Consider the following 24,181-nt stretch of genomic DNA (forward strand, 5'->3'; position numbering starts at 1 on the left):
CGGCTGACAAGGGGGTGCCCCTTGTCCGCGAGCCTTAGTCGGGCGCCGTATTTCAGGCGGGTGTAGGCCAGCGCGACGCGGGCCGAGGGTAGTCCTGCGTCCCTGAGAACAGTGGACGAGGGGGTGGTTTTATACGCCGGGAGGATTGCCCGTGCCGCTAAAACCAGCGGTTTGTTTAATGCTTTAAGGAGTCCTCTTTGCTTGTGCGCTGGGTTGTACCATGCCTCGGCTGCGTAGGTGGCCGAGGAACCCACGCATGCCACCGCTGCCTTGCGAAGTGCAGCCGCAGGCGGTCCGTATCTTACTGCCCCAAAACTCTTAAAGTGGGCAGCGACCGCCATTGCTTTGGCAGCCCTTTCGGCCACGTGGCGGCGCCCGTCTAGCCGTCGGCTGAACCAAAAACCAAACCAACGCATGCCCGGGTAGCGCTCGGCCCCGGAGGCGCTTTGTCCGCGTCGACCGCCCGGTAGTTGGACCGGGGTAACCGTTCTACCATTAATCCGGATTTCCGGGTTGCGACCGTGCCTTTTCTTAGTAATATGGATCACCTCTGTCTTTTCCGCTGCAAAATGGATCTTCTCTTCCGCCGCAATTTCGTGCATATCCCGGAGTTTATCTTCCAGCTAACGTACGTTTTCCTCCAACGAGGGTGACGATTTCCATGTAAGCACGTCGTCTGCGTATGCCAACCGCCACTTCGTACCGTTTTTGACGAGATACGCCAAATATAGCATATATAGGATCGGGGAAAGGGGAGACCCTTGCGGGGTGCCGCACCCAAACCGCCTAAAGCCCGTGGTCGTACCCTCCAGCCGGACTCGGGCCTGGCGGTCGTTTAAAAAGTTAATCACGAACCTGAGGAGCATTTTACTAAACCCAAGGCTCCGCATTTTCCGTATTAATCGCCCATGGAGGAGGGCGTCGAAAGCGCCTTGGACGTCGCATGCGACAAGGGTAACTTCCTCCCCGCGAGCTAAAACCTGCTCGATATCGTGGGCGAGGGCACAAACCAGATCCGTCGCCGATCGTTTGGGTAGGGCACCGCCGTGGGTGCAGCTAAGGAGCCCGTTGTCGTGTATGGCCCAAGCTATCCGGCGTGCAACGAGCCTCTCGAGGCCTTTTCCGATGCAGGAGAGGAGGGCTATAGGCCGCCAGAATCGAACGCTGCTCCGGTCTTTCTTCCCCGTTTTCGGTAGCATCGCGACTTCGGCCTTCTTCCAAGGCGCTGGGAAATGTCCGAGTTCCAGGCAACGTTGGTAGAGCCTGCGCACCGGCTCGGCCAACGAAGCCCATCCGGCTTTTAGTAGCCGGACGGTCATTCCGTCGATACCCGGGGACGTGCTCGTAACCCCAATGCAGGAGCGCTCCGCCTCTTCCGCACTAACCTGGGTGTCCCAAGGGATTTTAGCCTCGTCCGCCGACCAGGCCTCCAAGGGGTCTCCCTGCAGGTTATCCTCCGCCGAAAATCGGCCAAACACCTCCCGTTGCAGTGCTTCCGCTTTTGCTAAAGGCTCGCTCACTTGCTCGCCGTTAATAACCAGCGGCGGGGACCGGAGGCGTGGTCCGGCTCCCAGCCAGCCCACCATATTCCACAAATCCTTATCGTCGCGCAGTTGGTCGATCCGGTGCCTCCAATACTCCCGCTTCGCGGCCCGCACCCCTTTCGTATAGGCTTTTTCCTCGGCAGAGGCGTCTGCCCTATTTACAGCGCTCCGTTTAACCCGCTGGAATTCGGACCAGAGCCGCTGGCAGTTTTCGGTCCACCAGGGAGCCGAGCTGTCCCTTTTTCCCGCCGGCGTACCCACGACCCACGTCACTTGCTCCCATAAAGTTGTAAATTCAGCTACCCACGCGTCCAATGCGTAGCCATCGGCCGCGGATCCCGGGTCCGGCATGTCTTGCATGCCAAAAGCAAGTAGCTCCGCGAACTTTGGTAACCGGTCGTCCCTAACCGAAACGTTGATCGCCTCCGGGCGGGGGGCGCCGCGCGTCCGCAGCGTGGTATAAAGGGATTCGTGGTCGGAGCCTGTGTAAAGACTGCTGTCAACCACAGTTATTGTGCTGGGGAGGTTGGAAAAGACCATATCCAGTAAACCCCCGTCGCGGTGGGTGGGCACGCCGATATTTCCTGTAAAACTCATCCCCTGGGCTTGCGCCCATGCCGTCAGTTGGTCCCCTCCGCGTACGTTTGCGCGGCCCGGCTGGTATGCAGCAGCCGCTACGTTAAAATCGCCGCCTAGCACCGTGGGTCCATTTGGCACGGTATTGCATACCATTTCCAGCGCGGCTTCAGTGCCCGGAGCCCTATATACGTTAACAAACAATATTCCGTTAATTTCGAGCCAGAGTATGTCCCGCGTATTTTGGCCCTGCGGTAGCCGTCGTTGTGCGGCCCTTAGGGCTGCCCCCTTCTTGACGTAGGTGAGCACCCGGGGCCGGAGCCCAGTCATGGCTTCGTAAGTGTTGGCGTGCCATTCGTCCACTGGCGCAAAAACATCATAGCCCGGGTGCGTTTGTGTAATTGTATTTAGCCCGCACCATGGCTCTTGAACGTTAACCAGGTCCACCTTTCTCTGGTGGCACAACTCCAATAGGCTCAGATGCACACCCATCCTTTTACCTACATTGGCCCAAACTACGTCGAGGCATTCCCGCTGCATATTGCCGAGCGAGTATTTCGTCATATTAATCGACGGGTTGCTTCCAAGTCTATCCCATTAGCGGGGCAAGGTTCGGCAGCCGCTGCGTCCTCCTCCATTTCGGCTGCCCAAACGATTTCGTCGTGCACGCGTTCCTGTTCAACCTGCAGGAAGTTACGGATGTCCGCCCCTGCCGCCTCGCATGGCCGCGCTCTTTTGTTTGAAATGCTCGATCGGGAGCTCGAGGTTTGCGAATGCTGCGATAAGGTGCTTAGGACCGGGATTGCAGGTGCTGGCTCTCGGCGGGCCGTTTCGGCCCGGTCGTTGATAATCGCGGCACGGTTGGCACGTCCGATTCTGCGAATCCCCTTAAGTTTACGCTGTGAAGGTCGTTCAAGCTTCCCATTTACCACCAAAGGTCGGGCAGGGCAATTCTCATGTCCGGATGGGAAATGGTCGTGGCAATTAACGCATTTGGGGGCTGCCTTGCACGGCTCTTCCTCTGTCGCATGTTTTGCTTCACCACATATGCCGCAACGCGCTTGCCGTACGCAGCGACGTATTTCGCAATATCCCTGGCAACCGTCGTGGTGGTGTGTAATTTTGCGTGATTTTTCAACCTTCCGCGCACGTCTCGACACTCCAAAAAGCTGAAAGGGCTTTACGGGTTGAAGGAAGGACACTATCCACGTGCCCTCAGCCGTATGTGGGTCGTAACCATGTTTGGAAATATGCCAGTTGACTGGCTGCTGGCCTGCTGCCACGGTAATCTCCTCCTGGATTACCTCATGTACGTCCTTTCTTCCGTCCAGGCAATTGAGCGTTCGGGGCACTCCAGAGACGGCGTATGTGTGCCAGGTTGTCGGGACAGTAACTTCCCGCGCGTCCAATGCGTCCATAATGGCCTTGACCGCGCTGGGGTTGAGGAGTTTTTGCCGTGTTTCCTCAGAGGCCACCGTAACACCCCAGCCCGTGGGGGTACGCTTGGCGTTTGGGATTTCACTGTGTGGCACCGAGACCAATTCGGCCAGTTTGGTCGTTACCGCGTATGGCTCCTTCGTCACCATCCGCAATTTGTCATTTACGCGGATCAGGATGCGGTTGGACGGCTGTTCTGTCAAACGTTTCGGGGCTTGGGAGCGGTCCCGGCCCGATTGGGAGGGAGTTGCGGAGCTGTCAGGTGCATTGCCGGGCGTCGTACGTATCGGGTACGAGCGCGTGGCCGGGGTTAAAATTCGCGTTGGGGCCGCCGCTGGTGGCGTGGCGGCTCGCTCGGCCCATGTGACCGATTTGTTAGTGGGCGTGCCTCTGCCTTTAGAGGCCGACGACGCCGTGCCCGTCCTCGTAATTAAAATGCTGCGCCTTTCGCTGGAACTGGTCGGCGAACGCGACGGGGAGCGCGAACGCTCTTTTTCAGGGAGGGTGCGACTGAGGAACCAGCCGCTGATCACGTCGTCAAGTTCAAGAACAATTCTCCTAAGCGCGGCGTCCTCCGGGGCCTGTAAACTTTCGAGCTTGGCTGCAAAGACCTCTTCGAGCCAGCTGCCGACTGTTTCCACGTTTTCCAACTCCTGCTGCAGTGTTTTGATGGCCAGGGCCGGGAGGCTGGAGTACCTTCCGCGGCCAGCCGGCTCAGGCGCGTTAGCGGTGCGCGTGTCGAGAGATACGTGTCCCGACTCGGCCTGGCCCTGCGGCAAAGCCTGCGGCGTGCTCTGCGGGCGCGCGCGGCGGTTTGAGACCTCTGGTGAGGCCATGACGACCAGCGCCCGGAGGGCGAAAATTCTTCAGCTGTTAAGCTTATTGGTGTGTTTGGGTGTGAATCGCTAACAAAGGTGGGTCTGACCCATGAATGGTGGAGGATGCTTGTGTACAAAAGCAAAGGCCAGCGTCTGCTTGAGTATTGACTATGCGTGTGATAACAACATACTTTAGAACTCTAAATACCAGAAGTGTTGCTTCAGAGGGCGCCTTTATAGTCGCTGGAGTGTCTGACTGCCCTATCCTGCCTGTTTGTACACTGGTCAGGACTCACCCAGACTCGGGCGAGATGGCTAAACAAATACTGTTCATTTGTGGTTTGCCTCACTGAACTGACAGTCTGACAGATATTACACGCTATGATTGTTCCATGTTATCTTTATGACAAACATGCGCTCGAGAACCCAGCGCTGCTGAATCATTCAGACACAAACAAGCACGCCTGGTGACATTACAAGCTTGCGCCCTTGTCCTTTGAGCCAGGCTTCCTCCCAAAAGTGATGATGGCATACATCTTTGCGTTCCACCTCCCGCCGGCCGTGTCCTCGAGGTGCCTCTGCATGGCGCCGGCAATCAGGGCCGCGAACTGCTCATTCTGCTCGGGCGACCACTTGAACTTGATAAAAGCCTTGACCAGGCCCGAGCAGGCCGTGCAAAACTCGGCCGCCGGCAGGTCGGGCGCAAACACAAAGTCCCGCGACTCGACGTCCACGAACCCAGCAGCAGTCAGCCTCGCCTCGGCGGTGGTGTTGTCGCCCCAGCCGCGGTCCGGGAAGATGGCGCCGAGGCCCGGCAGCGGCGGGGCGTCGGGGATGTAGTTCCTGACGGCGGGGACGGCGACGGCGTCCCACCAGGCGGGGTTCCTCCAGGTCGTGAAGCCCGCGACGCCGCCCGGGCGGAGCAGGCGGAGGGTCTCGCGGAGGGTGGCGTCGTCGTCGGGCGCCGAGACGGCAAAGTTGTTGAAGGCGTGCGAAAAGGCCCCGTCGGGCAGCGGCAGCGGGTGCTGGCCCGCGCGCAGCACCTCGACCTTGCCGGCCCAGCCGGGCTCCTCGGCCGCGCGCTGCGACGTGAAGGCCACGACGCCCGGGTCCAGGTCCACGGCGACGACGCGCGACAGCTGCGCGCTGGCAAACTCGGGCTTGAACAGCTGCGCCGTCACGACGCCGCCGCTGCAGGGGTTGTCCAGCACGGCCTGCAGGGGAGGGGCGCCGGGCAGCGCCGCAGCATCTCGGCCGCCGGGATGCCCTTGACCTGCTCGTTGACCACGAGGGCGCCCGGGTCGGTCGGGTTGGTGTTGATCTTTCTCTGTGGTTGCGCCATTTTTTTTCTTTTTGGGACTAGCGGGCAAAACTGGGGGTTTTGGGGTAGGGCTGACGGGAGACGGGAGACGGGAGACGGGAGTAAATTTCCCCTAGTCTGGTGTGCGGGATGACGATGATGGGATGAATGTTGCTAGCTTCAGGGGTAATCCTTTTCTTTCCGAAAAAAGCTTATCCGGATTGCCCACGGCGTTTAATCTGGGCTATAACAAAAAGGTTCTTGGGAAGGAGGTCGACGTGTCCTGGAACAGGGTCTTGAAGGAATGGGGAAACGGCGAGTTTGTAGCTGAGAGGTCGGGAATGCGCCGCGAGTCAAGACCAACGACTTGACGGGCAAATTCGTACAGCTTGAGCCGAGGCATCACCCCACGTCTGTAAAAACCCTGGAACCCCGGAGTTTTCCAATGGATTCGGTTCGGTGTCGGTCGGACTCGGCATTCCCCAATTAAGCATTGCCAACTGCGGGTGTAAAAGCTTGACGGGCGACTTGCGCATACGTCAAGTCCCAGATTACGGAACTCGACGGAGGCCATTTCGAGCAACAGTGGCCAGTGAATAGCACTACGATTGGATCAGATATGTTGGGTTAAATCAAACCGATGAACGCTTCAATTGCAACAAGTAAAAATACTACAGTCAAGTAAACATGTTGCCATGACCATTTAGATGCTCCCCCATACATAAACCTTTACCTGACCATAAATCCGACTTTTCCCTTGTCCCGTTACATGCTGCCCTAAAGAGAAGCCAAGACACGCCCAATGAAAACCAAGCTCCGCCGCTGCCATGTACCATCAAATGAAAGAAGACCAGACGTAAACTCGAAAGGATAAAGGAAAGCGAATAAAAGAGATACAGAAAAAACAAAAAAAAAAAGAAAATCATAATATGCAATCATCTTCTACTCGTCCTTGGCGCTAGGAGTGCGGCTCGAACTCCTGGAGCTCTTGAGCTCGCTCTTCTTGACGACCTGCATGCGCCCCCTGTCCTGCGAGGTCCTGACAAAGAAAAAGTCCGCCTTGGTCTTGACCGTCTTGGTGCTCTTGACCGCGGCGGCGGCCGACGCGGCGGCGGTGGTGGGCACGGTCTTTTTGTTCTTGGAGGCCTCGACCTTGGCCTTGAGCTGCGTGACGTGCAGCGACAGCCGCGCCGCCTCGGCCGCCGCCGCCGCGCGCGCCTCCTCGAGCTCGTTGCGCTCCGACTCCACCGCCGCCCGGTCCGCCTCCAGCGCCGCCTTCTCCGTCGCAAACGTCGTCACCATGTCGTTGGCCTCGGCCGCGCGGCTCTCCACCTCGGCCTGCAGCGCGGCGACCCTGCCCGCCAGCTCGTCCTTTTCCCGCGCCGCCGTCGCGAGGGATGCCGCGTGGTCCTCGGGCGTCCTGCCCTCGAGGTTCTGGATCTCGGCCTCTGCTTTGGTGGTTTCTGCTTGTGCGGCCGCGAGCTGGTCGTGGAGGGCGGCCAGCTCGGCTTCCTTTTCGGCCGTGGCGGCGGCGAGCTTGTCGTTGAGGCTGGCGAGCTCCGACTCCTTTGCTGCTGCGGCGGCGGTGAGCTTGTCGTTGAGGGCGGCGATCTCGGCTTCTTTCTCGGCTGTGGCTGTCGCCATGTTTGTCTCGGCGGTTGCTAGCGCTGTTGCAGCGGCAGTCTCGGCTGCTGCCAGTTTCTCCTGCAGGTTGGAGATCTCTTTTGTCTTTTCTTCCGTGGTTGTTGCCAGGCTGGCCTCGAGTGTGGCAAGGCTCGATTGCGATGTGGCCAGTGTCGACTCTGCTTCGGCCAGCTTGGCAGTAACTTCGACCAACTCCTGGTCCTTGGTGGCACTCGCGGCAGCCAGCTGCTCGACCTCCTTCCTGAGCTCGTCGTTGCTGGCCTTGGCCTCGTCGCCATCCTTCTTCAGCTGCTCGATGCAGCCCTCCTTGTCCTTGACCACGCCCTCCAGCTCGGCCAGCTTTGCGTGCGCGGTGCCCAAGTCCCCCTGCAGCCCCGCGACCTTGCCCTCCAGCTCGGCCTTGTCCTTCTCCAAAGCCTCGGCGGCGGCCCTGGCGTTGACCAGCTCCTCCTTGAGCGCGAGCATGTCCCCGTGGGCCCTCTCGCGATCCTCGTCGAGCATCCGGGACCTCTCGCTCAGGACGGCCACCTCGGCGGCCGAGGCCTCGAGCGCGACGGCCAACCTGTCCCGCTCGGCCGAGAGGCCCTCGATGACCATGGCCTTGGTCTTGACCTCGCTCTCGAAGCCCTCGACCTTGACGCGGAGCAGGTCGCGCACCAGCTCGCAGGCCGCCAGCTTGGCGATGGTGACCTCCTCCGACTGCGACACCGCCGCCCGCACCGTGCGCACATCGGCCTCCAGCGTCTGGCACTGCTCCGACAGCGTCGTCATGCCCGTCTTGTTCTCGTCGCGCTCCGCCTCGGCCGCCGCGAGCGCCGTGCGGAGCGACGCGAGCTGTGCCGCCTGCGCCTCCAGCTGCTGCTGGAGCGTGGCGTCGACCGCGCCGGCCTGCTGCGCCATGGCGGGCGGCTGCTGCACCATGGGCATGGGGAGGGGCGCTGGCATCGGCATGGCCGGCACCGCCTGCTGCAGGAACGGCGGCATCATGTCCAGGCTCGGCATCTGCGGGACGTGGCTCATCGGCGGCACCACGGGGCCCATGTTAGCGGTCATGGACAGCGGCCTGGGGGACGGCCTGGGGGACGGCTGGAACGGCCTGGCCTGGGCGTTGAGCTGGGGAGACGCAGGGGTGGACTCGGTGCGGCCGGTCGACAGGCGGCTTATGGGCGGCACGGGCGCTTGTCTGGAGGGGGCCGGCGGCGCCGGGGTTGTCGGGGCCGATGCCGGCGCCTGCCGCTCCTTTTGCTTGGCCGCCACGCTGGCAATCTGGCGCTGCACCTGCTGCTGCTGCCGGGCATTGTCCTCGGCCTCGGCCTGCATCCGCTTCTCCAGGCCCGCGATCTTGCTGCGGAGGTCCGCCTCGATCCGCTCGCGCCGGCGCTTCTCCTCCTCGCGCTTGCGGACCTCCTCCTCGGTCTCGCGCGCCGGGTGCACCTCGATGGTGAGCTTGCGGCCGGCCGGCTTGGTGGGGGCCGGGGCGGAGCTGCCGACGGAGGGTGCCGAGGTCGGGGGAGCCTGCTGGCGGGTCTGGACGACGGGCACGCTGGTGGTGACGGTCGTCGTCTGCCTCTTCTGCACCTTGGGACTCCCGACGGTGGCGTCGGACATGACGGTGGTAGCGTGCGTGTCGTCGGACAGCTCGGAGTCGGTGTAGTCCGTGTCGGACCCGAACGAGTCGTGGCGGGAAAACGGCTCCCGGCGCATCAGCGCGTTGGCGTTGGTCACCTGCGGCAGGAACCTCTCGGCCCAGCTGCTGCCCGGCACGGAGCGGCGCTTGTCCTGGGTCGTGGTCGTGGTCGTGGTCGACGGCTCCTTGAAGGACAGCCGCCGGCGGGGCCGGATGGAGCGCCGAGACGACTCCTGCGAGTCGGACAGCGAGGCGAACGAGGGCCCGGTGGTCGAGTCGGCCGGCAGAGGAGGCGTCGAGGGCCGCTGGGGCGTCTTCATGGCCGACTTGAGCGACTGCCGCTCCGTCCTCTGCCGCAAAAAGTCGAGACTGTTGTCGCTGACCGACCCGGTCGACTGCTGGCTGCCGTTGCTGGGGAAGCTGACCTTTGGCCGCCGGTTCCGGCCCGACCTGGCGACGCGCGACGAGCCCAGGTGAGATCCGGAGCCGACGGTGGGAGCGTTGGAGGACATGGACACCTGGGACGAAGTATCGTCCAGACTCCCGCTCCGACGACGCGAGGGCTGTGCAGGCCTGGTAGGCACGATACCTCCTGCCCCCGATAGTCTGTTCCGCAGCCTGTCGGAGCGCTCCCTCTCTTGTGCCCTGTCCATGTTGGTGGCTGTCAGGTTTGAAGTTGCCATCATTTGGTTGGATTCTTTTTCTTCTTCTTTCTCTCTTTTGGTTGTGGATGTATTATATGTATTGTTCAAGTATAATTTGACCGTCTTGTCAAAAAGTCAAAGCAGGCTATTGTTTTCTCAGTTTTGCAGTCAATGATATTTTACTACTAGATCATGTGTCGCTTCCAAGGCGTGAAAATCGTCGGTGAATGAAGCACGGTCGTCCGGCTTTCCATGGATGAATAGAAGAAAAAGCAAGTTTCGTTTGTTCTAGCATTTTACAGTGAAAAAAAGGTTTTGTTTGTCGGATGTCCTTGAAACAGAATCGACAGAAAAAAAAAAGAGAAGGGAAACACAACATCGACGCCCGATGGGCTTTGTTGCTATTATACACATGCAAAAAGGGGGCTATGCGGAAGTGGCTTTTCCTATTTTGGCCTTGGCAATGCTCAAAATCCGGTACTGACTCATAAACAGGCTTTGTCTGGTGCTTTAGGGCATGAAGCTCGACCCGCTGGTGCTATGCCACGCCTCCAGGGGTTGGTCCGAGCAGCCAGTCACACGTCACCGACAGGGTCGATCGCGCGAGCCCAACTGCGACCGTTGATACCCAACCCAATTCACCAGTGTGTGATAGGCCCGTTGTTTGTTTTTCTATGCATTTCCGGTGTCGACATGGGCAAACTGACAATTATACAACGCAAACTATACATTTCGGTGGCTGGGGCTTTTTGTTTTGTCTCTTTTTTTTTCCTTTCCGTTAACCACGTAGGGAAAAAAACAAATTAACCGTACTCCGTACCAAGTTTCGATGCCCAACACAGCTAGGGTTTGGCAGGGTCAAAGGCGGATGGGATGAAAGCATGCCACGTTTTCGACCGTGGTCTGTCTCATTTTGTCCCATGGGGAAATACAGCGCCTCCTTTTTTTTGATTTCAACTCCTTGCCCAATCTGGTTCGCAACAGCCCATTTCGGCACCTCAAACGGGATGCCGGGTGCATCATGTTCGGATCGACACATAGCACCTAGCCCGACCACCACCCCCATTTCTCACTGCCCCAAAGCCCAATACCTCGATGCGCAATCGTTTTGCAATTAATCGTGTCTCACCATTTTGTGCGCTGAAAAGAAAGAGAAAAAAGAAAAAAAGCAATTCAAGTAAACAAAAAGCCGATACGTCATGTGTTACCCCCCCTCGTCCAACCACACACGAGCCCCCGGCCCCCAAGACATGCACGACCAACCGGTTCACCGCTGCCGTCGTATGCACCATGCACGCTTTACCCGCCCGGCTGCACCAAGTGACAGGGCCAAGATTCCACGTGTACCACTCAGCAAAGCCATGGGTGGTTTTTGGTAAAACACGACAATTTTGTCAATTTGTCGACTCGTCAAAAATAACATGCCAGCGCAGGCTGATGACGCTTCATCACCATTGACAAGTGTCGTATTTTCTTTCTCAGAAACACCACGTACAAAGTGCAGCGACTGGTATTACACATTGGCGATATCGCCTCGCGATTCTCGTATTCTGTCTCACCAGCCCAGCCTTACTGTGGGATGGCAGGTTTGATCTGATTAGATATTGGCTTCTTCCGTGATCCACTTTGGCAGACTGGCTTGGCAAGACTGGCTTGACGGGGAATTCGCAAGTGGACCCGAGACGACCTCCCATGTAGTAGTCCAACGACAATCACTAGAATAGTTCTAGTCTAGGTAGTACAAACAAGATTGACAGTCGTGGTTGATAGGCCAGACAACCCCAGACCAGAAGTTGCTGCAGTCCCTCGTCAGAGGCTTGATGCGATGTGAACGGGGGTGGCAAAAAAGCACAGTCTTGCAAATACCCAGTGAAAATAAATCTAAAAAAGAAAATCCGTTGATGGTCTGACGGAAGATAGGCTGATGGAACTGCACTCTTTGATTGTGTGTCGCCCTAAGCACGCCAGATTCTTATTAAACTAAAAAAAAAACACTAAGCCAGAGTCCCAGACACGCATCAAGTCGACACTGGCTTGTCTTTCACAAGACCGTTACGGCATATGGCCCTGCGGGCCTGTGGCACATCCTGCTTCGTGTATGCTTTGGTGTCCAATACTTTGTGCCGCGAGCCTGCTTGCTGACTACGCGGATCCGGGCCACTTCACGCCCTTGGTGGTTCGGTTATTGTGCAGCTCCTTTTTTTCTGGCTGACGTACTCGGCGCATTTTTCAGCCGGACATTTTGGCTAATATTTGGATAAATGAACCAGCGCCTAACCCTCCAGCTCATATCTTGCATTGGGATGCAGCGTTGACGTTGGCCAGAACCACACAGCTTATTTACTCGGCTCCACCTTGCAACAATCGTAGAGGTGAGCATATGAGTGACCAGGGTCTACTATGAGGCTAGTCTGAGTTATTCATGGGAATGCTTGTAACGTATTGTAAGAGTGTGGGAACAGTTGGGAGCGCTGATTTTGTTTGACATCAAGATGCTATCCATTTTTTCTCCTTTTTTCTTTTAAAAAAAACATAATGTTATTGGCTGTCTCATATTCTACAATTATTTCTCCTTTGCTCCTCATAGAGGCTATATCCCGAAGAAGCTGCTAGCCAGAATGTCGAGATCTAAAAGGCTTCAAAAGGGCTAATCCTAACTTCCCAGACTTATGGCCCATCTTGCCTGGCTAGCCATCTGTACAAAACCTCATTTAAGCAGCCTTTAGTACTCAGCTTCTCAGGGATTTATTGTTTTTTTTTCTTCTTTTTTACGCTTATTCTTTTGTGGCAGGATGCCAATTCACAGAAGGTTAATTTTGTCGGCCGGGAGGGGGCGGGGGTCTTCTCGCGGGCGGCATTCCCGGGGTGGGGTGCCAGGGGGGAAAGTGATGTTCGGGCAACATGGAGCTGGGACCGGCGACATATCCAATCTCCTCGCTGTAGGGTCTGGCAGACGCCGGGCGCCTAGCCGGCGCCCGACTGGAGGAGGGCACATCAGCCTCGTGCTGCGGGGGAGGAGCGCGAGACGGGGGTCTGCCGCCTCGACTGGGGGGAGCGTCTCGGCTTGACGAAGGGCCATAGTCTGGCACCAGTCCATGTGTCTGGCCGACAGAGCGGCCCGGAGCCGGGGCCTGCGCGGGGGTTCGGCTTGATGAAGGGGCAGAGTCTGGGGCCCGTTCGGGTGCAACATATTCTCCGGGCGGGTGTTTCTTCTCCCAGTTCGTTTTCCGAACAAAGACGTTCGGCCACGGGGAGGGGGGGTTTCTCGTCCACCCCTTGATCATCTCCCAAGGTATGCGGTGGGCCCCGAAAATCCGCGTCCACGGCTCAGTTTTATATCTGTCGTCGTACGTGTCCTGGTTTTTAATAAGAACAAAGTTATCCTCGCGATTCTTTGTGTCGATGTGGTAGTAGTAAAACGTTTCCCTGTTTGTATTTCCGCCGGCCTTTTCTTCGGCTCTCTTGAGTCCTTCGCTGTATGCCACCTCTTTATCGGCATAGGCGAGCGCAAGAGCGTTTCTGCCCTCCCGTACGAAGCCATTGTTCTGCCTGACCTCTTGAGGGGGCAGTAGTGAAGGTACATAAAGCTTGTTATTATAAATGAACCCGGCGGGGACGCCAGCTACGAGGCTGGGCGTCAGCGACAAGAGGGTAAAAGCAAGAACAAACACCGAGTAAAACATGTTGACTCTTCAAGGTGAAAAGTCGATGCGATGGCAACGATGGCATAAAAGCCAAGAAGTACCACAGAAGTATGGAAAATAAATACTGCAGTGGATCGGAGAATTACGAAATATATTTGGCACTAGACATGTATTTATATTCATGTGTATTTTACAATTGTATTCATGAATCTCTCAAAAGCCGGCGCATGACAGGACGAGTCAGTGTCTAGATACATGATGTATGCCTGAAAAGAGGCATGATGGACTTTGAGCAGGGCGGCGGTTATAACTTATGCATCGTGATCGGTCTCGTCCATCTTCAAAATTCAAGATCCAAAGAATTATTAAAATCACACAACCAAAGCCGACTCGATGCGTTTTCTTCAGTTTGCAGAAACACAATAAAGTTTGCATCGCCTGGAAACAACTTTGGGGTGCTGTCAAATACTTTTAATGTTTTAATGTTTTGTGCTTTTGACCTTCGCCTAACCCGGATATGGATTCTACCCTGGTGGTAAGAGTAAAATTTCCTCTCCTGACCCTTTCGTCCAGTTGCCGACATTGGCAGTAATTTTGGAAAAAGAAAATTTTTAGACACTCGGTTCCTCCGCAAACATTAACATATAAAGTCATGGGAAAGGGAACCAGGCCAGCCAATGCGTTGACTTTACTCGTGTTCAGGTGCATTCCTTGCCTTTCTGGCAGTATTTATAGACCACGAGAGGGTAGGTAAGGTAGGTACCTTTCAATGGCTAGGGATGAGGTCGACTTGGTTTACACGTTGTCGACACTTACGAGTCGTGCACTTGGACGATTTCAGGATTGTAAAGTCCGATTAGCGAGGCAAGTTATTTATAGCACATGGCTTGTATTTCGGAGAAAAGCTATCCTCCTAATAATACCTCTCTGCTCCATGTTAATTTCTTTTTGATATGCGCATACAAGCAAAGGCATCGCTTCGTATTTCCTCGAGGGAGTCCAGCCTCTGGGCTCCCACAAACTCAAAACAGCATGATAATGGGAAATACACATTGAGAATTTAATTCAGTAATGCTGGAATACGACGACTCCTATAGCTTTCAAAGCACATGGAAAAGACTGAATTGGGTTCGAAAGATGGCAGGCAATGTTAATCCGTAATTCAATAGTCAAGTAGCCTAATCGTCCATCTCCATTAAATGTGAGCAAGTACACCAACAAGCAGAGGCGGAGGAGAAAATCATTACAGGAGAATATTAATCATCATGTGAAAATATGTTGTATCGATAAGAAAGCACTTTATCAACTACATGTCGAAATAAAAGACAGAGCACTAACCTCAAAACTGCACCCTGCTCAATCTATAGGCTTCTCTACCTGCAAAGTCCAATGACGCAAATGTCGCTAGCGCACTCCTGCCCCGTCTGGCAAGGCGCTCCCGGCCCGCCAGCGGCAGGACGGGGGCGGACGGCAGGCTGGGCGTTGGCGGCGCCTGCGTCCCGGGCGGGCATTGCGATTGCCGCAAGGGCGAAACTGAAGATGAAGGTGGCCACTGTAGAGAACTGCATTATGTTGATGGATATAGCTTTGTGAAAGATGGCCAGGCTGTGATGAGACTGAAATATGTTTAGGTGACTTTTTGTGACAATCCTTTATATGATATGTACAAAGCGGTGCAGGATGTTGAAAAGAGTGATTTCAAGACAGATTTGAAAAGAAGAGTCAAGATTCTTCAGGTGGAGGGGAAGGGATTGAGCCATTTATACATTCATTACCTCGGGTATCAACAGTAAAACGTTCAAAGTCCAAGAAAACGAGAAAAGGGAAAGTTAGTTCGGTACAGCTTTCGCGCGACATGCATGACATCCATCGCCGGTGATTGCGGTGGGCGCCTGGCAAGGTGCGAAACTCGAACGGCAACGCGTGTCGGCAACCCACAATGACAGACTAGCGAATGCAATTCTGTATCGTATCCGAGGCATGTGCATTGCACGTCTTTCCCCACGCCAAAGCAAAAGCTCGAACTAGCTCTGGTCTTGGCTTCCAGTTGTTCAATTGCCGGAGGATTCTTTTTAAGGTGATCGAAACAATAAGAGGGTCATTGGCGCCGGATGAGTGCGGAAAAGGGAAACGATACAAGGGGCGGCGAATCTGGTTCGCACCATGGACCAATATGAAACTCTGAAACCTTGAAACACTACTGCCCACAACAACTGTTTGCGGTCCAGGCTGGCGGGTCCTTGGGCAAACACAATATCAGTCCATTCTCCCCGGCGAGACGATACCTACTACTTATTGTCGATAGTGACTTCGCGGAAGGAGAAAAGCGTGGCTTGACAAACTTACCAAGGGAAGGACTCGCCACATGTCTGTGCGACTTCACGACAACATGCAAGATACGTCACTCACATACTTGCTTACCCGTATTGCCGAACTTCTTTTAGGGTTCGATTCTCTTGTCAATCGATGTATGTCCCATTTACTCAGATTCAGAGATGCTCCTTCTTCTCGCCAAGCTTTGAACATCGATGAGACGCATTAGACCTCAGAGACCACACGTCAAACGCATAGCTGACACGTGCCAGCCAATACACAACAGTTGAAACGCATATGGGCCCGCACCTCGAGCAAATGTCTTGAGCTATCGCATCGCATGTTTTTGGCACTTGGCACAAAATGGATCTAGGCGGCCAGAATGCAGCCAAATTTAAGAATTATATGCATATAACGCTAACAGTCCAGCCATCCAGATAAACTCAACCCCGAAAGGGTGCCCTAACCTACTATGTACATCGCCCAACCCACATGGCCCAAATCTTAAAATAAAATAACGAAAAAAAAGAGAAGAATAAAACCAAGTCAAAACTCATGGCATCGAGAGAACCCTCAGAACCCCTCTCCTGTTGGCAATGTGCTCGTTCAAGTCCACGACCTGGGTCCCCGCAGGCGCATCATAGCACCAGCAGGAGAGGTAGCGGCCCTCGAGCAGCTCGCATTTGCACGAGCCGATAAAGCCGCCACAGGGTAGACCTGGCGCCGCCCACTAGAGGCAGAAAAGAGGAAGAAGAAAAAAAAGTTAGCTGGTAGCTTGCAGAAACAAGGGTGTGGCGGGCAGAGGAGTCACAAAAAAGTCAAAACTTGCCGTCAGCTTCCCTTGCACGTTGCCCAGCCAGTCGTTCAGGTTGACGACCGACTCCCTCCGCCGAAACCCGCCCGGCCTCCCCGGGTAGTCGCAGTCGCAGCGCAAAAGACCCCCGCCGCCCTCCTTGGGCTTGCCGCCCTCGTACTTGGAAAAGAGCCGGCAGTCGGTGCAGCTTTCGAAATACCCGCCCGCGCCCTTCTTGGTCTGGTTCCCGCCGGAGCTGGGAGGCCACCGCTGGCTCGTCGGCTGGATTGTGGTGTTGAGGGCGGCGAGAGTGGTCGAATCTGGGTTGGTTGTCGCCGGCGAGGACCAAGAGGTCTCGTTATCTGGGGCATCGCTGCTCGCCGCAAGTGTGCGGGCCGAGCATGGCGAGTTGAGAAAGCCCACGAGGAGGAATAGAAGGGCCGCCAGGAAGTGCATCGGGGTGTCTTGTTTTTCGAAAATTTCTTGGTGTCGAAAAAGTGGTGTGGAAACTCGAGGGCATTTATAGCTGGGCAAAAGGACTAAAAAGGTGACCTAGCTGCAGCTCTTTCTTCGTGTACATGATAGGGTTTGCATCATGTGCTTAATTGCAGTGGCTGGACGAGCCATGGTGCGGAAAGGTGGCAATTATACATGTGACATGCAGCTGCAGAGTGCAGACTATAAAAGTGTAAATTTGTGCCCACCAACTGGTTATTGCACAATCACCAGCACAATTTACACAATTCCCAGTCGTATACTATCGGGGTGGAATACTACCTACCTTGCCTACCTAGGTGCTTCCGAACTTGGATAGGCATCTGTTGATTTCAAAATGCCAGAGAACAGAGTGCATACAAAACACCATGGAACAACTCAGTACAGACAGCGGCCACAATACCCGCACGGCCCAGCCGAGCAGGCAGCATAATCTGCCTCCTCTCCATCGTCACAATCGATTCCAGCACCCGAGATCTCACCACCAGAGCTGCTGTCCTCGGATGGCATAGCTCCAACTTGCCGTCCGGCCGACCGCGAGCCATGTCGCCGGCGTGGTGAATGAGCCCTGCCGGGTACAAGAATAGTAGAATTGTCACCATGAGCCAGTTGAATGAAGCTACAAGTGATCGATTAGTGATGCTTGCAACAAGCATCCTCCACCATTCATGGGTCAGACCCACCTTTGTTAGCGATTCACACCCAAACACACCAATAAGCTTAACAGCTGAAGAATTTTCGCCCTCCGGGCGCTGGTCGTCATGGCCTCACCAGAGGTCTCAAACCGCCGCGCGCGCCCGCAGAGCACGCCGCAGGCTTTGCCGCAGGGCCAGGCCGAGTCGGGACACGTATCTCTCGACACGCGCACCGCTAACGCGCCTCAGCCGGCTGGCCGCGGAAGGTACTCCAGCCTCCCGGCCCTGGCCATCAAAACACTGCAGCAGGAGTTGGAAAACGTGGAAACAGTCGGCAGCTGGCTCGAAGAGGTCTTTGCAGCCAAGCTCGAAAGTTTACAGGCCCCGGAGGACGCCGCGCTTAGGAGAATTGTTCTTGAACTTGACGACGTGATCAGCGGCTGGTTCCTCAGTCGCACCCTCCCTGAAAAAGAGCGTTCGCGCTCCCCGTCGCGTTCGCCGACCAGTTCCAGCGAAAGGCGCAGCATTTTAATTACGAGGACGGGCACGGCGTCGTCGGCCTCTAAAGGCAGAGGCACGCCCACTAACAAATCGGTCACATGGGCCGAGCGAGCCGCCACGCCACCAGCGGCGGCCCCAACGCGAATTTTAACCCCGGCCACGCGCTCGTACCCGATACGTACGACGCCCGGCAATGCACCTGACAGCTCCGCAACTCCCTCCCAATCGGGCCGGGACCGCTCCCAAGCCCCGAAACGTTTGACAGAACAGCCGTCCAACCGCATCCTGATCCGCGTAAATAACAAATTGCGGATGGTGACGAGGGAGCCATACGCGGTAACGACCAAACTGGCCGAATTGGTCTCGGTGCCACACAGTGAAATCCCAAACGCCAAGCGTACCCCCACGGGCTGGGGTGTTACGGTGGCCTCTGAGGAAACACGGCAAAAACTCCTCAACCCCAGCGCGGTCAAGGCCATTATGGACGCATTGGACGCGCGGGAAGTTACTGTCCCGACAACCTGGCACACATACGCCGTCTCTGGAGTGCCCCGAACGCTCAATTGCCTGGACGGAAGAAAGGACGTACATGAGGTAATCCAGGAGGAGATTACCGTGGCAGCAGGCCAGCAGCCAGTCAACTGGCATATTTCCAAACATGGTTACGACCCACATACGGCTGAGGGCACGTGGATAGTGTCCTTCCTTCAACCCGTAAAGCCCTTTCAGCTTTTTGGAGTGTCGAGACGTGCGCGGAAGGTTGAAAAATCACGCAAAATTACACACCACCACGACGGTTGCCAGGGATATTGCGAAATACGTCGCTGCGTACGGCAAGCGCGTTGCGGCATATGTGGTGAAGCAAAACATGCGACAGAGGAAGAGCCGTGCAAGGCAGCCCCCAAATGCGTTAATTGCCACGACCATTTCCCATCCGGACATGAGAATTGCCCTGCCCGACCTTTGGTGGTAAATGGGAAGCTTGAACGACCTTCACAGCGTAAACTTAAGGGGATTCGCAGAATCGGACGTGCCAACCGTGCCGCGATTATCAACGACCGGGCCGAAACGGCCCGCCGAGAGCCAGCACCTGCAATCCCGGTCCTAAGCACCTTATCGCAGCATTCGCAAACCTCGAGCTCCCGATCGAGCATTTCAAACAAAAGAGCGCGGCCATGCGAGGCGGCAGGGGCGGACATCCGTAACTTCCTGCAGGTTGAACAGGAACGCGTGCACGACGAAATCGTTTGGGCAGCCGAAATGGAGGAGGACGCAGCGGCTGCCGAACCTTGCCCCGCTAATGGGATAGACTTGGAAGCAACCCGTCGATTAATATGACGAAATACTCGCTCGGCAATATGCAGCGGGAATGCCTCGACGTAGTTTGGGCCAATGTAGGTAAAAGGATGGGTGTGCATCTGAGCCTATTGGAGTTGTGCCACCAGAGAAAGGTGGACCTGGTTAACGTTCAAGAGCCATGGTGCGGGCTAAATACAATTACACAAACGCACCCGGGCTATGATGTTTTTGCGCCAGTGGACGAATGGCACGCCAACACTTACGAAGCCATGACTGGGCTCCGGCCCCGGGTGCTCACCTACGTCAAGAAGGGGGCAGCCCTAAGGGCCGCACAACGACGGCTACCGCAGGGCCAAAATACGCGGGACATACTCTGGCTCGAAATTAACGGAATATTGTTTGTTAACGTATATAGGGCTCCGGGCACTGAAGCCGCGCTGGAAATGGTATGCAATACCGTGCCAAATGGACCCACGGTGCTAGGCGGCGATTTTAACGTAGCGGCTGCTGCATACCAGCCGGGCCGCGCAAACGCACGCGGAGGGGACCAACTGACGGCATGGGCGCAAGCCCAGGGGATGAGTTTTACAGGAAATATCGGCGTGCCCACCCACCGCGACGGGGGTTTACTGGATATGGTCTTTTCCAACCTCCCCAGCACAATAACTGTGGTTGACAGCAGTCTTTACACAGGCTCCGACCACGAATCCCTTTATACCACGCTGCGGACGCGCGGCGCCCCCCGCCCGGAGGCGATCAACGTTTCGGTTAGGGACGACCGGTTACCAAAGTTCGCGGAGCTACTTGCTTTTGGCATGCAAGACATGCCGGACCCGGGATCCGCGGCCGATGGCTACGCATTGGACGCGTGGGTAGCTGAATTTACAACTTTATGGGAGCAAGTGACGTGGGTCGTGGGTACGCCGGCGGGAAAAAGGGACAGCTCGGCTCCCTGGTGGACCGAAAACTGCCAGCGGCTCTGGTCCGAATTCCAGCGGGTTAAACGGAGCGCTGTAAATAGGGCAGACGCCTCTGCCGAGGAAAAAGCCTATACGAAAGGGGTGCGGGCCGCGAAGCGGGAGTACTGGAGGCACCGGATCGACCAACTGCGCGACGATAAGGATTTGTGGAACATGGTGGGCTGGCTGGGAGCCGGACCACGCCTCCGGTCCCCGCCGCTGGTTATTAACGGCGAGCAAGTGAGCGAGCCTTTAGCAAAAGCGGAAGCACTGCAACGGGAGGTGCTTGGCCGATTTTCGGCGGAGGATGACCTGCAGGGAGACCCCTTGGAGGCCTGGTCGCCGGACGAGGCTAAAATCCCTTGGGACACCCAGGTTAGTGCGGAAGAGGCGGAGCGCTCCTGCATTGGGGTTACGAGCACGTCCCCGGGCATCGACGGAATGACCGTCCGGCTACTAAAAACCGGATGGGTTTCGTTGGCCGAGCCGGTGCGCAGGCTCTACCAACGTTGCCTGGAACTCGGACATTTCCCAGCGCCTTGGAAGAAGGTCGAAGTCGCGATGCTACCGAAAACGGGGAAGAAAGACCGGAGCAGCGTTCGATCCTGGCGGCCTATAGCCCTCCTCTCCTGCATCGGAAAAGGCCTCGAGAGGCTCGTTGCACGCCGGATAGCTTGGGCCATATACGACAACGGGCTCCTTAGCTGCACCCACGGCGGTGCCCTACCCAAACGATCGGCGACGGATCTGGTTTGTGCCCTCGCCCACGATATCGAGCAGGCTCTAGCTCGCGGGGAGGAAGTCACCCTTGTCGCATGCGACGTCCAAGGCGCCTTCGATGCCCTCCTCCATAGGCGATTAATACGGAAAATGCGGAGCCTCGGGTTTAGTAAAATGCTCCTCAGGTTCGTGATTAACTTTTTAAGCGGCCGCCAGGCCCGAGTCCGGCTGGAGGGTACGACCACGGGCTTTAGGCGGCTTGGGTGCGGCACCCCGCAAGGGTCTCCCCTTTCCCCGATCCTATATATGCTATATTTGGCGTATCTCGTCAAAAACGGTACGAAGTGGCGGTTGGCATACGCAGACGACGTGCTTACATGGAAATCGTCACCCTCGTTGGAGGAAAACGTACGTTGGCTGGAAGATAAACTCCGGGATATGCACGAAATTGCGGCGGAAGAGAAGATCCATTTTGCAGCGGAAAAGACAGAGGTGATCCATATCACTAAGAAAAGGCACGGTCGCAACCCGGAAATCCGGATTAATGGTAGAACGGTTACCCCGGTCCAACTACCGGGCGGTCGACGCGGACAAAGCGCCTCCGGGGCCGAGCGCTACCCGGGCATGCGTTGGTTTGGTTTTTGGTTCAGCCGACGGCTAGACGGGCGCCGCCACGTGGCCGAAAGGGCTGCCAAAGCAATGGCGGTCGCTGCCCACTTTAAGAGTTTTGGGGCAGTAAGATACGGACCGCCTGCGGCTGCACTTCGCAAGGCAGCGGTGGCATGCGTGGGTTCCTCGGCCACCTACGCAGCCGAGGCATGGTACAACCCAGCGCACAAGCAAAGAGGACTCCTCAAAGCATTGAACAAACCGCTGGTTTTAGCGGCACGGGCAATCCTCCCGGCGTATAAAACCACCCCCTCGTCCACTGTTCTCAGGGACGCAGGACTACCCTCGGCCCGCGTCGCGCTGGCCTACACCCGCCTGAAATACGGCGCCCGACTAAGGCTCGCGGACAAGGGGCACCCCCTTGTCAGCCGCCTGCGTGAAACACCTCGTGCCCGCAACTCGGGCCATTCGGCCACGACCCTGCAAACGGCTGCACAACTTCTCCCGCGGATCCGGAGACTAGAGTTGCGCGCACCTCGCAATGCCCCGGATTCTCGCACTGACCCCACCGGAGGAGTCCCGAAAGAGGAAGCGGCCCGCCGCTTTATCGAATGGCTGGACATGGTATTACCTGACGATATCGTGGTATATACGGATGGTTCGGAAAAACACGAAAACAACTGCGTCCAAATAGGGTACGGATGGGCCGCTTTTAGGGCGGGCCTGGAATTTGCCGCAGGCTCCGCATCTATTACGCCGGAAAGCCACGTTTTCGACGCCGAGGCGATTGGCGCCCTAAAAGGGCTACAGGCGGCAGCCAAGGCCCAACCAGGCGCCCGGATCTGGATTTGTGTGGACAGCACCTCGGTTATTTGGGGTCTTAGAGGCGACGCGCCGCGTTCGTCCCAATGGGCCTTTCTGGAGTTCCATAACCTTGTCGATTTACTCCGAAAACAAGGTACCGAGGTTCGGGTCCGTTGGTGCCCTGGGCACCAGGGAATCCCGGGAAACGACCGGGCTGACGAGCTGGCCAAGGCCGGCTCCGCCGGACCGCCGGACCCAGACCCGAGGGCTCAGCAAACCACGTATAGCGGTGCCGGCACGGTCCTCAGAGCCATTCTTTCGAATATAGAGAAGGACTGGTGGCGTAAAGAACTTTGTGAACGGTCCCCCGCATATAGGGAATGGAAATTCCAATACACACCGAGAAAGGAGCCCGAGGAACTGCGTTTGCCAAGACCCCTACTGGGCCATTATTTGGCCATGAGGACCGGCCACGGCGATTTCAAGGCCTACCATGACCGTTTCAACCACCAGGATGCAAACACCTCGTGTGCCTGGTGCTGGAAGCGGACCTCCCCTGAGCACCCGGTGCACTGCCGCTATTCGCGGGCGGTGTGGAGAAACTGGCCGTGGCCTAATAACGACCGGCCGGCCGGGCCGCCAAATCGCGCCCAACGCTGGAAATTCTTCCAGACAAGCTTCGGGCAACCGAAAAGCTTTGAGGCGTTTTCGATAGCCACCAACTACTTCAGCGCCCGCCCCAGAGCGGCCCGCCAGCGCCCCGCGCGCCACGAACGCACTTTACGCCTAGGGACACCGATCGTAAACGACTCGAACTCTGACGAGGAATAGACTTACTGCCTTTTCACCCACACTTCACGGCACAAGCCGTCAGACGAACCCTCCGTGCACCTTAGGCACGGGGTCGCGTCAGTGAACTAACCCCCTAAGCAGGACCGGGCCCGAACCCGGTCAGGCACGATCCGCCTCTGCCCTCCTTGTTTTCCCCCTGTGTAAATAAAGAAGATAGAACGCGCGCCGAGATACCCCTCGGGAGGTTGCTAACGGCCGGCTAACAAGCCGGGCCGAGCCCGGCGTTAACTAATACTACTACTACTACTACTACAACTAGTGATGCTTGCAACGGGCTCAAGACCCCCAGAGACGTCTTTGAGGTCCTCGGACTTGAAGTCCAGGATTAGGCTCCCCAGTGATGGCGCCGGAGTACCGAGTTTCTCGGGTGGTGCAATAAATCTGCCCTGCGCCCAGCTTCCATGGCCTCCTCGTCTGTACGCTGCACCGCCTCTGCCTCTGGACTGCCATCTGAGATCAGACTTGTGGGACATGTTTGATGCAAATGTACCGGCTGCCAGGCGATGAAATTAAGTCGCAGACTTGATCGAGAGTGAAATCTATGGCAAATAGTAGCTGCTGAAGCAAGTTGATCAGTAGAAAGACGTAAGCATGCATGGTCGAATCGCCTAGACGGGTATCTGCCTCTTGTACTTCCCCAAACCGACCACCGACTGGATGAAGAAAGGCCGCAATTGGCCGTGTTTTGAGGGCATGGCGGCCTCCCGCAGCGTTTCTAGAAGGTCAACTTGCACAGCCATTGGGCGGCGGCCAGGCAGCTTTAACCGCCAACAAACAACGGAAGTTTCGAGCAGCCGGGGGGCTCAAAACGATAAACCTATGTAGGGAAGATTTTAGTCTCAGTTTGTCTTATCTTCCTTGGTAGAGAGCGTATTCTTTTTCTTTCATACATGCCGTCATCAAAGTCTGATCTGCTAATCTCCCACACGCGCTTGCCTTCCTTTGCCCAAACCCCATTTTCCCCATC

General features: G+C 56.5%; 4 protein-coding genes across 4 annotated transcripts; all 4 read right to left on the bottom strand.

Annotated features, from left to right (window-relative positions):
* Positions 1-4,848: 4,848 nt before the first annotated feature.
* On the bottom strand, positions 4,849-9,599 carry MGG_15612 (uncharacterized protein; the record flags this gene model as incomplete). Its single annotated transcript, XM_003713925.1, has 3 exons — positions 4,849-5,566; positions 5,954-6,277; positions 6,622-9,599. 3 exons carry the CDS (start codon positions 9,597-9,599, stop codon positions 4,849-4,851), a joined length of 4,020 nt encoding a protein of 1,339 aa, XP_003713973.1.
* Positions 9,600-12,400: 2,801 nt separating this feature from the next.
* Positions 12,401-13,273, bottom strand: MGG_08940 (uncharacterized protein; the record flags this gene model as incomplete). The annotated part of the gene is made up of 1 exon (XM_003713926.1): positions 12,401-13,273. The coding sequence occupies one exon, from the start codon at positions 13,271-13,273 to the stop codon at positions 12,401-12,403; it is 873 nt and encodes a 290-aa protein (XP_003713974.1).
* Positions 13,274-15,934: 2,661 nt separating this feature from the next.
* On the bottom strand, positions 15,935-16,850 carry MGG_08941 (uncharacterized protein). The gene is made up of 2 exons (XM_003713927.1): positions 16,395-16,850; positions 15,935-16,277 (listed from the first exon to the last, which is right to left on the bottom strand). The coding sequence occupies exons 1-2, from the start codon at positions 16,794-16,796 to the stop codon at positions 16,101-16,103; spliced, it is 579 nt and encodes a 192-aa protein (XP_003713975.1). The 5' UTR covers positions 16,797-16,850; the 3' UTR covers positions 15,935-16,100.
* A 280-nt stretch (positions 16,851-17,130) lies between these two features.
* Positions 17,131-17,380, bottom strand: MGG_15613 (uncharacterized protein; the record flags this gene model as incomplete). Its single annotated transcript, XM_003713928.1, has 2 exons — positions 17,131-17,158; positions 17,196-17,380. The coding sequence occupies 2 exons, from the start codon at positions 17,378-17,380 to the stop codon at positions 17,131-17,133; spliced, it is 213 nt and encodes a 70-aa protein (XP_003713976.1).
* Between the last annotated feature and the right edge of the window lie 6,801 nt (positions 17,381-24,181).

This window comes from Pyricularia oryzae, chromosome 2, assembly GCF_000002495.2.
Source record: "Pyricularia oryzae 70-15 chromosome 2, whole genome shotgun sequence".
In the NCBI taxonomy this organism is placed as follows: Eukaryota; Fungi; Ascomycota; class Sordariomycetes; order Magnaporthales; family Pyriculariaceae; genus Pyricularia; species Pyricularia oryzae.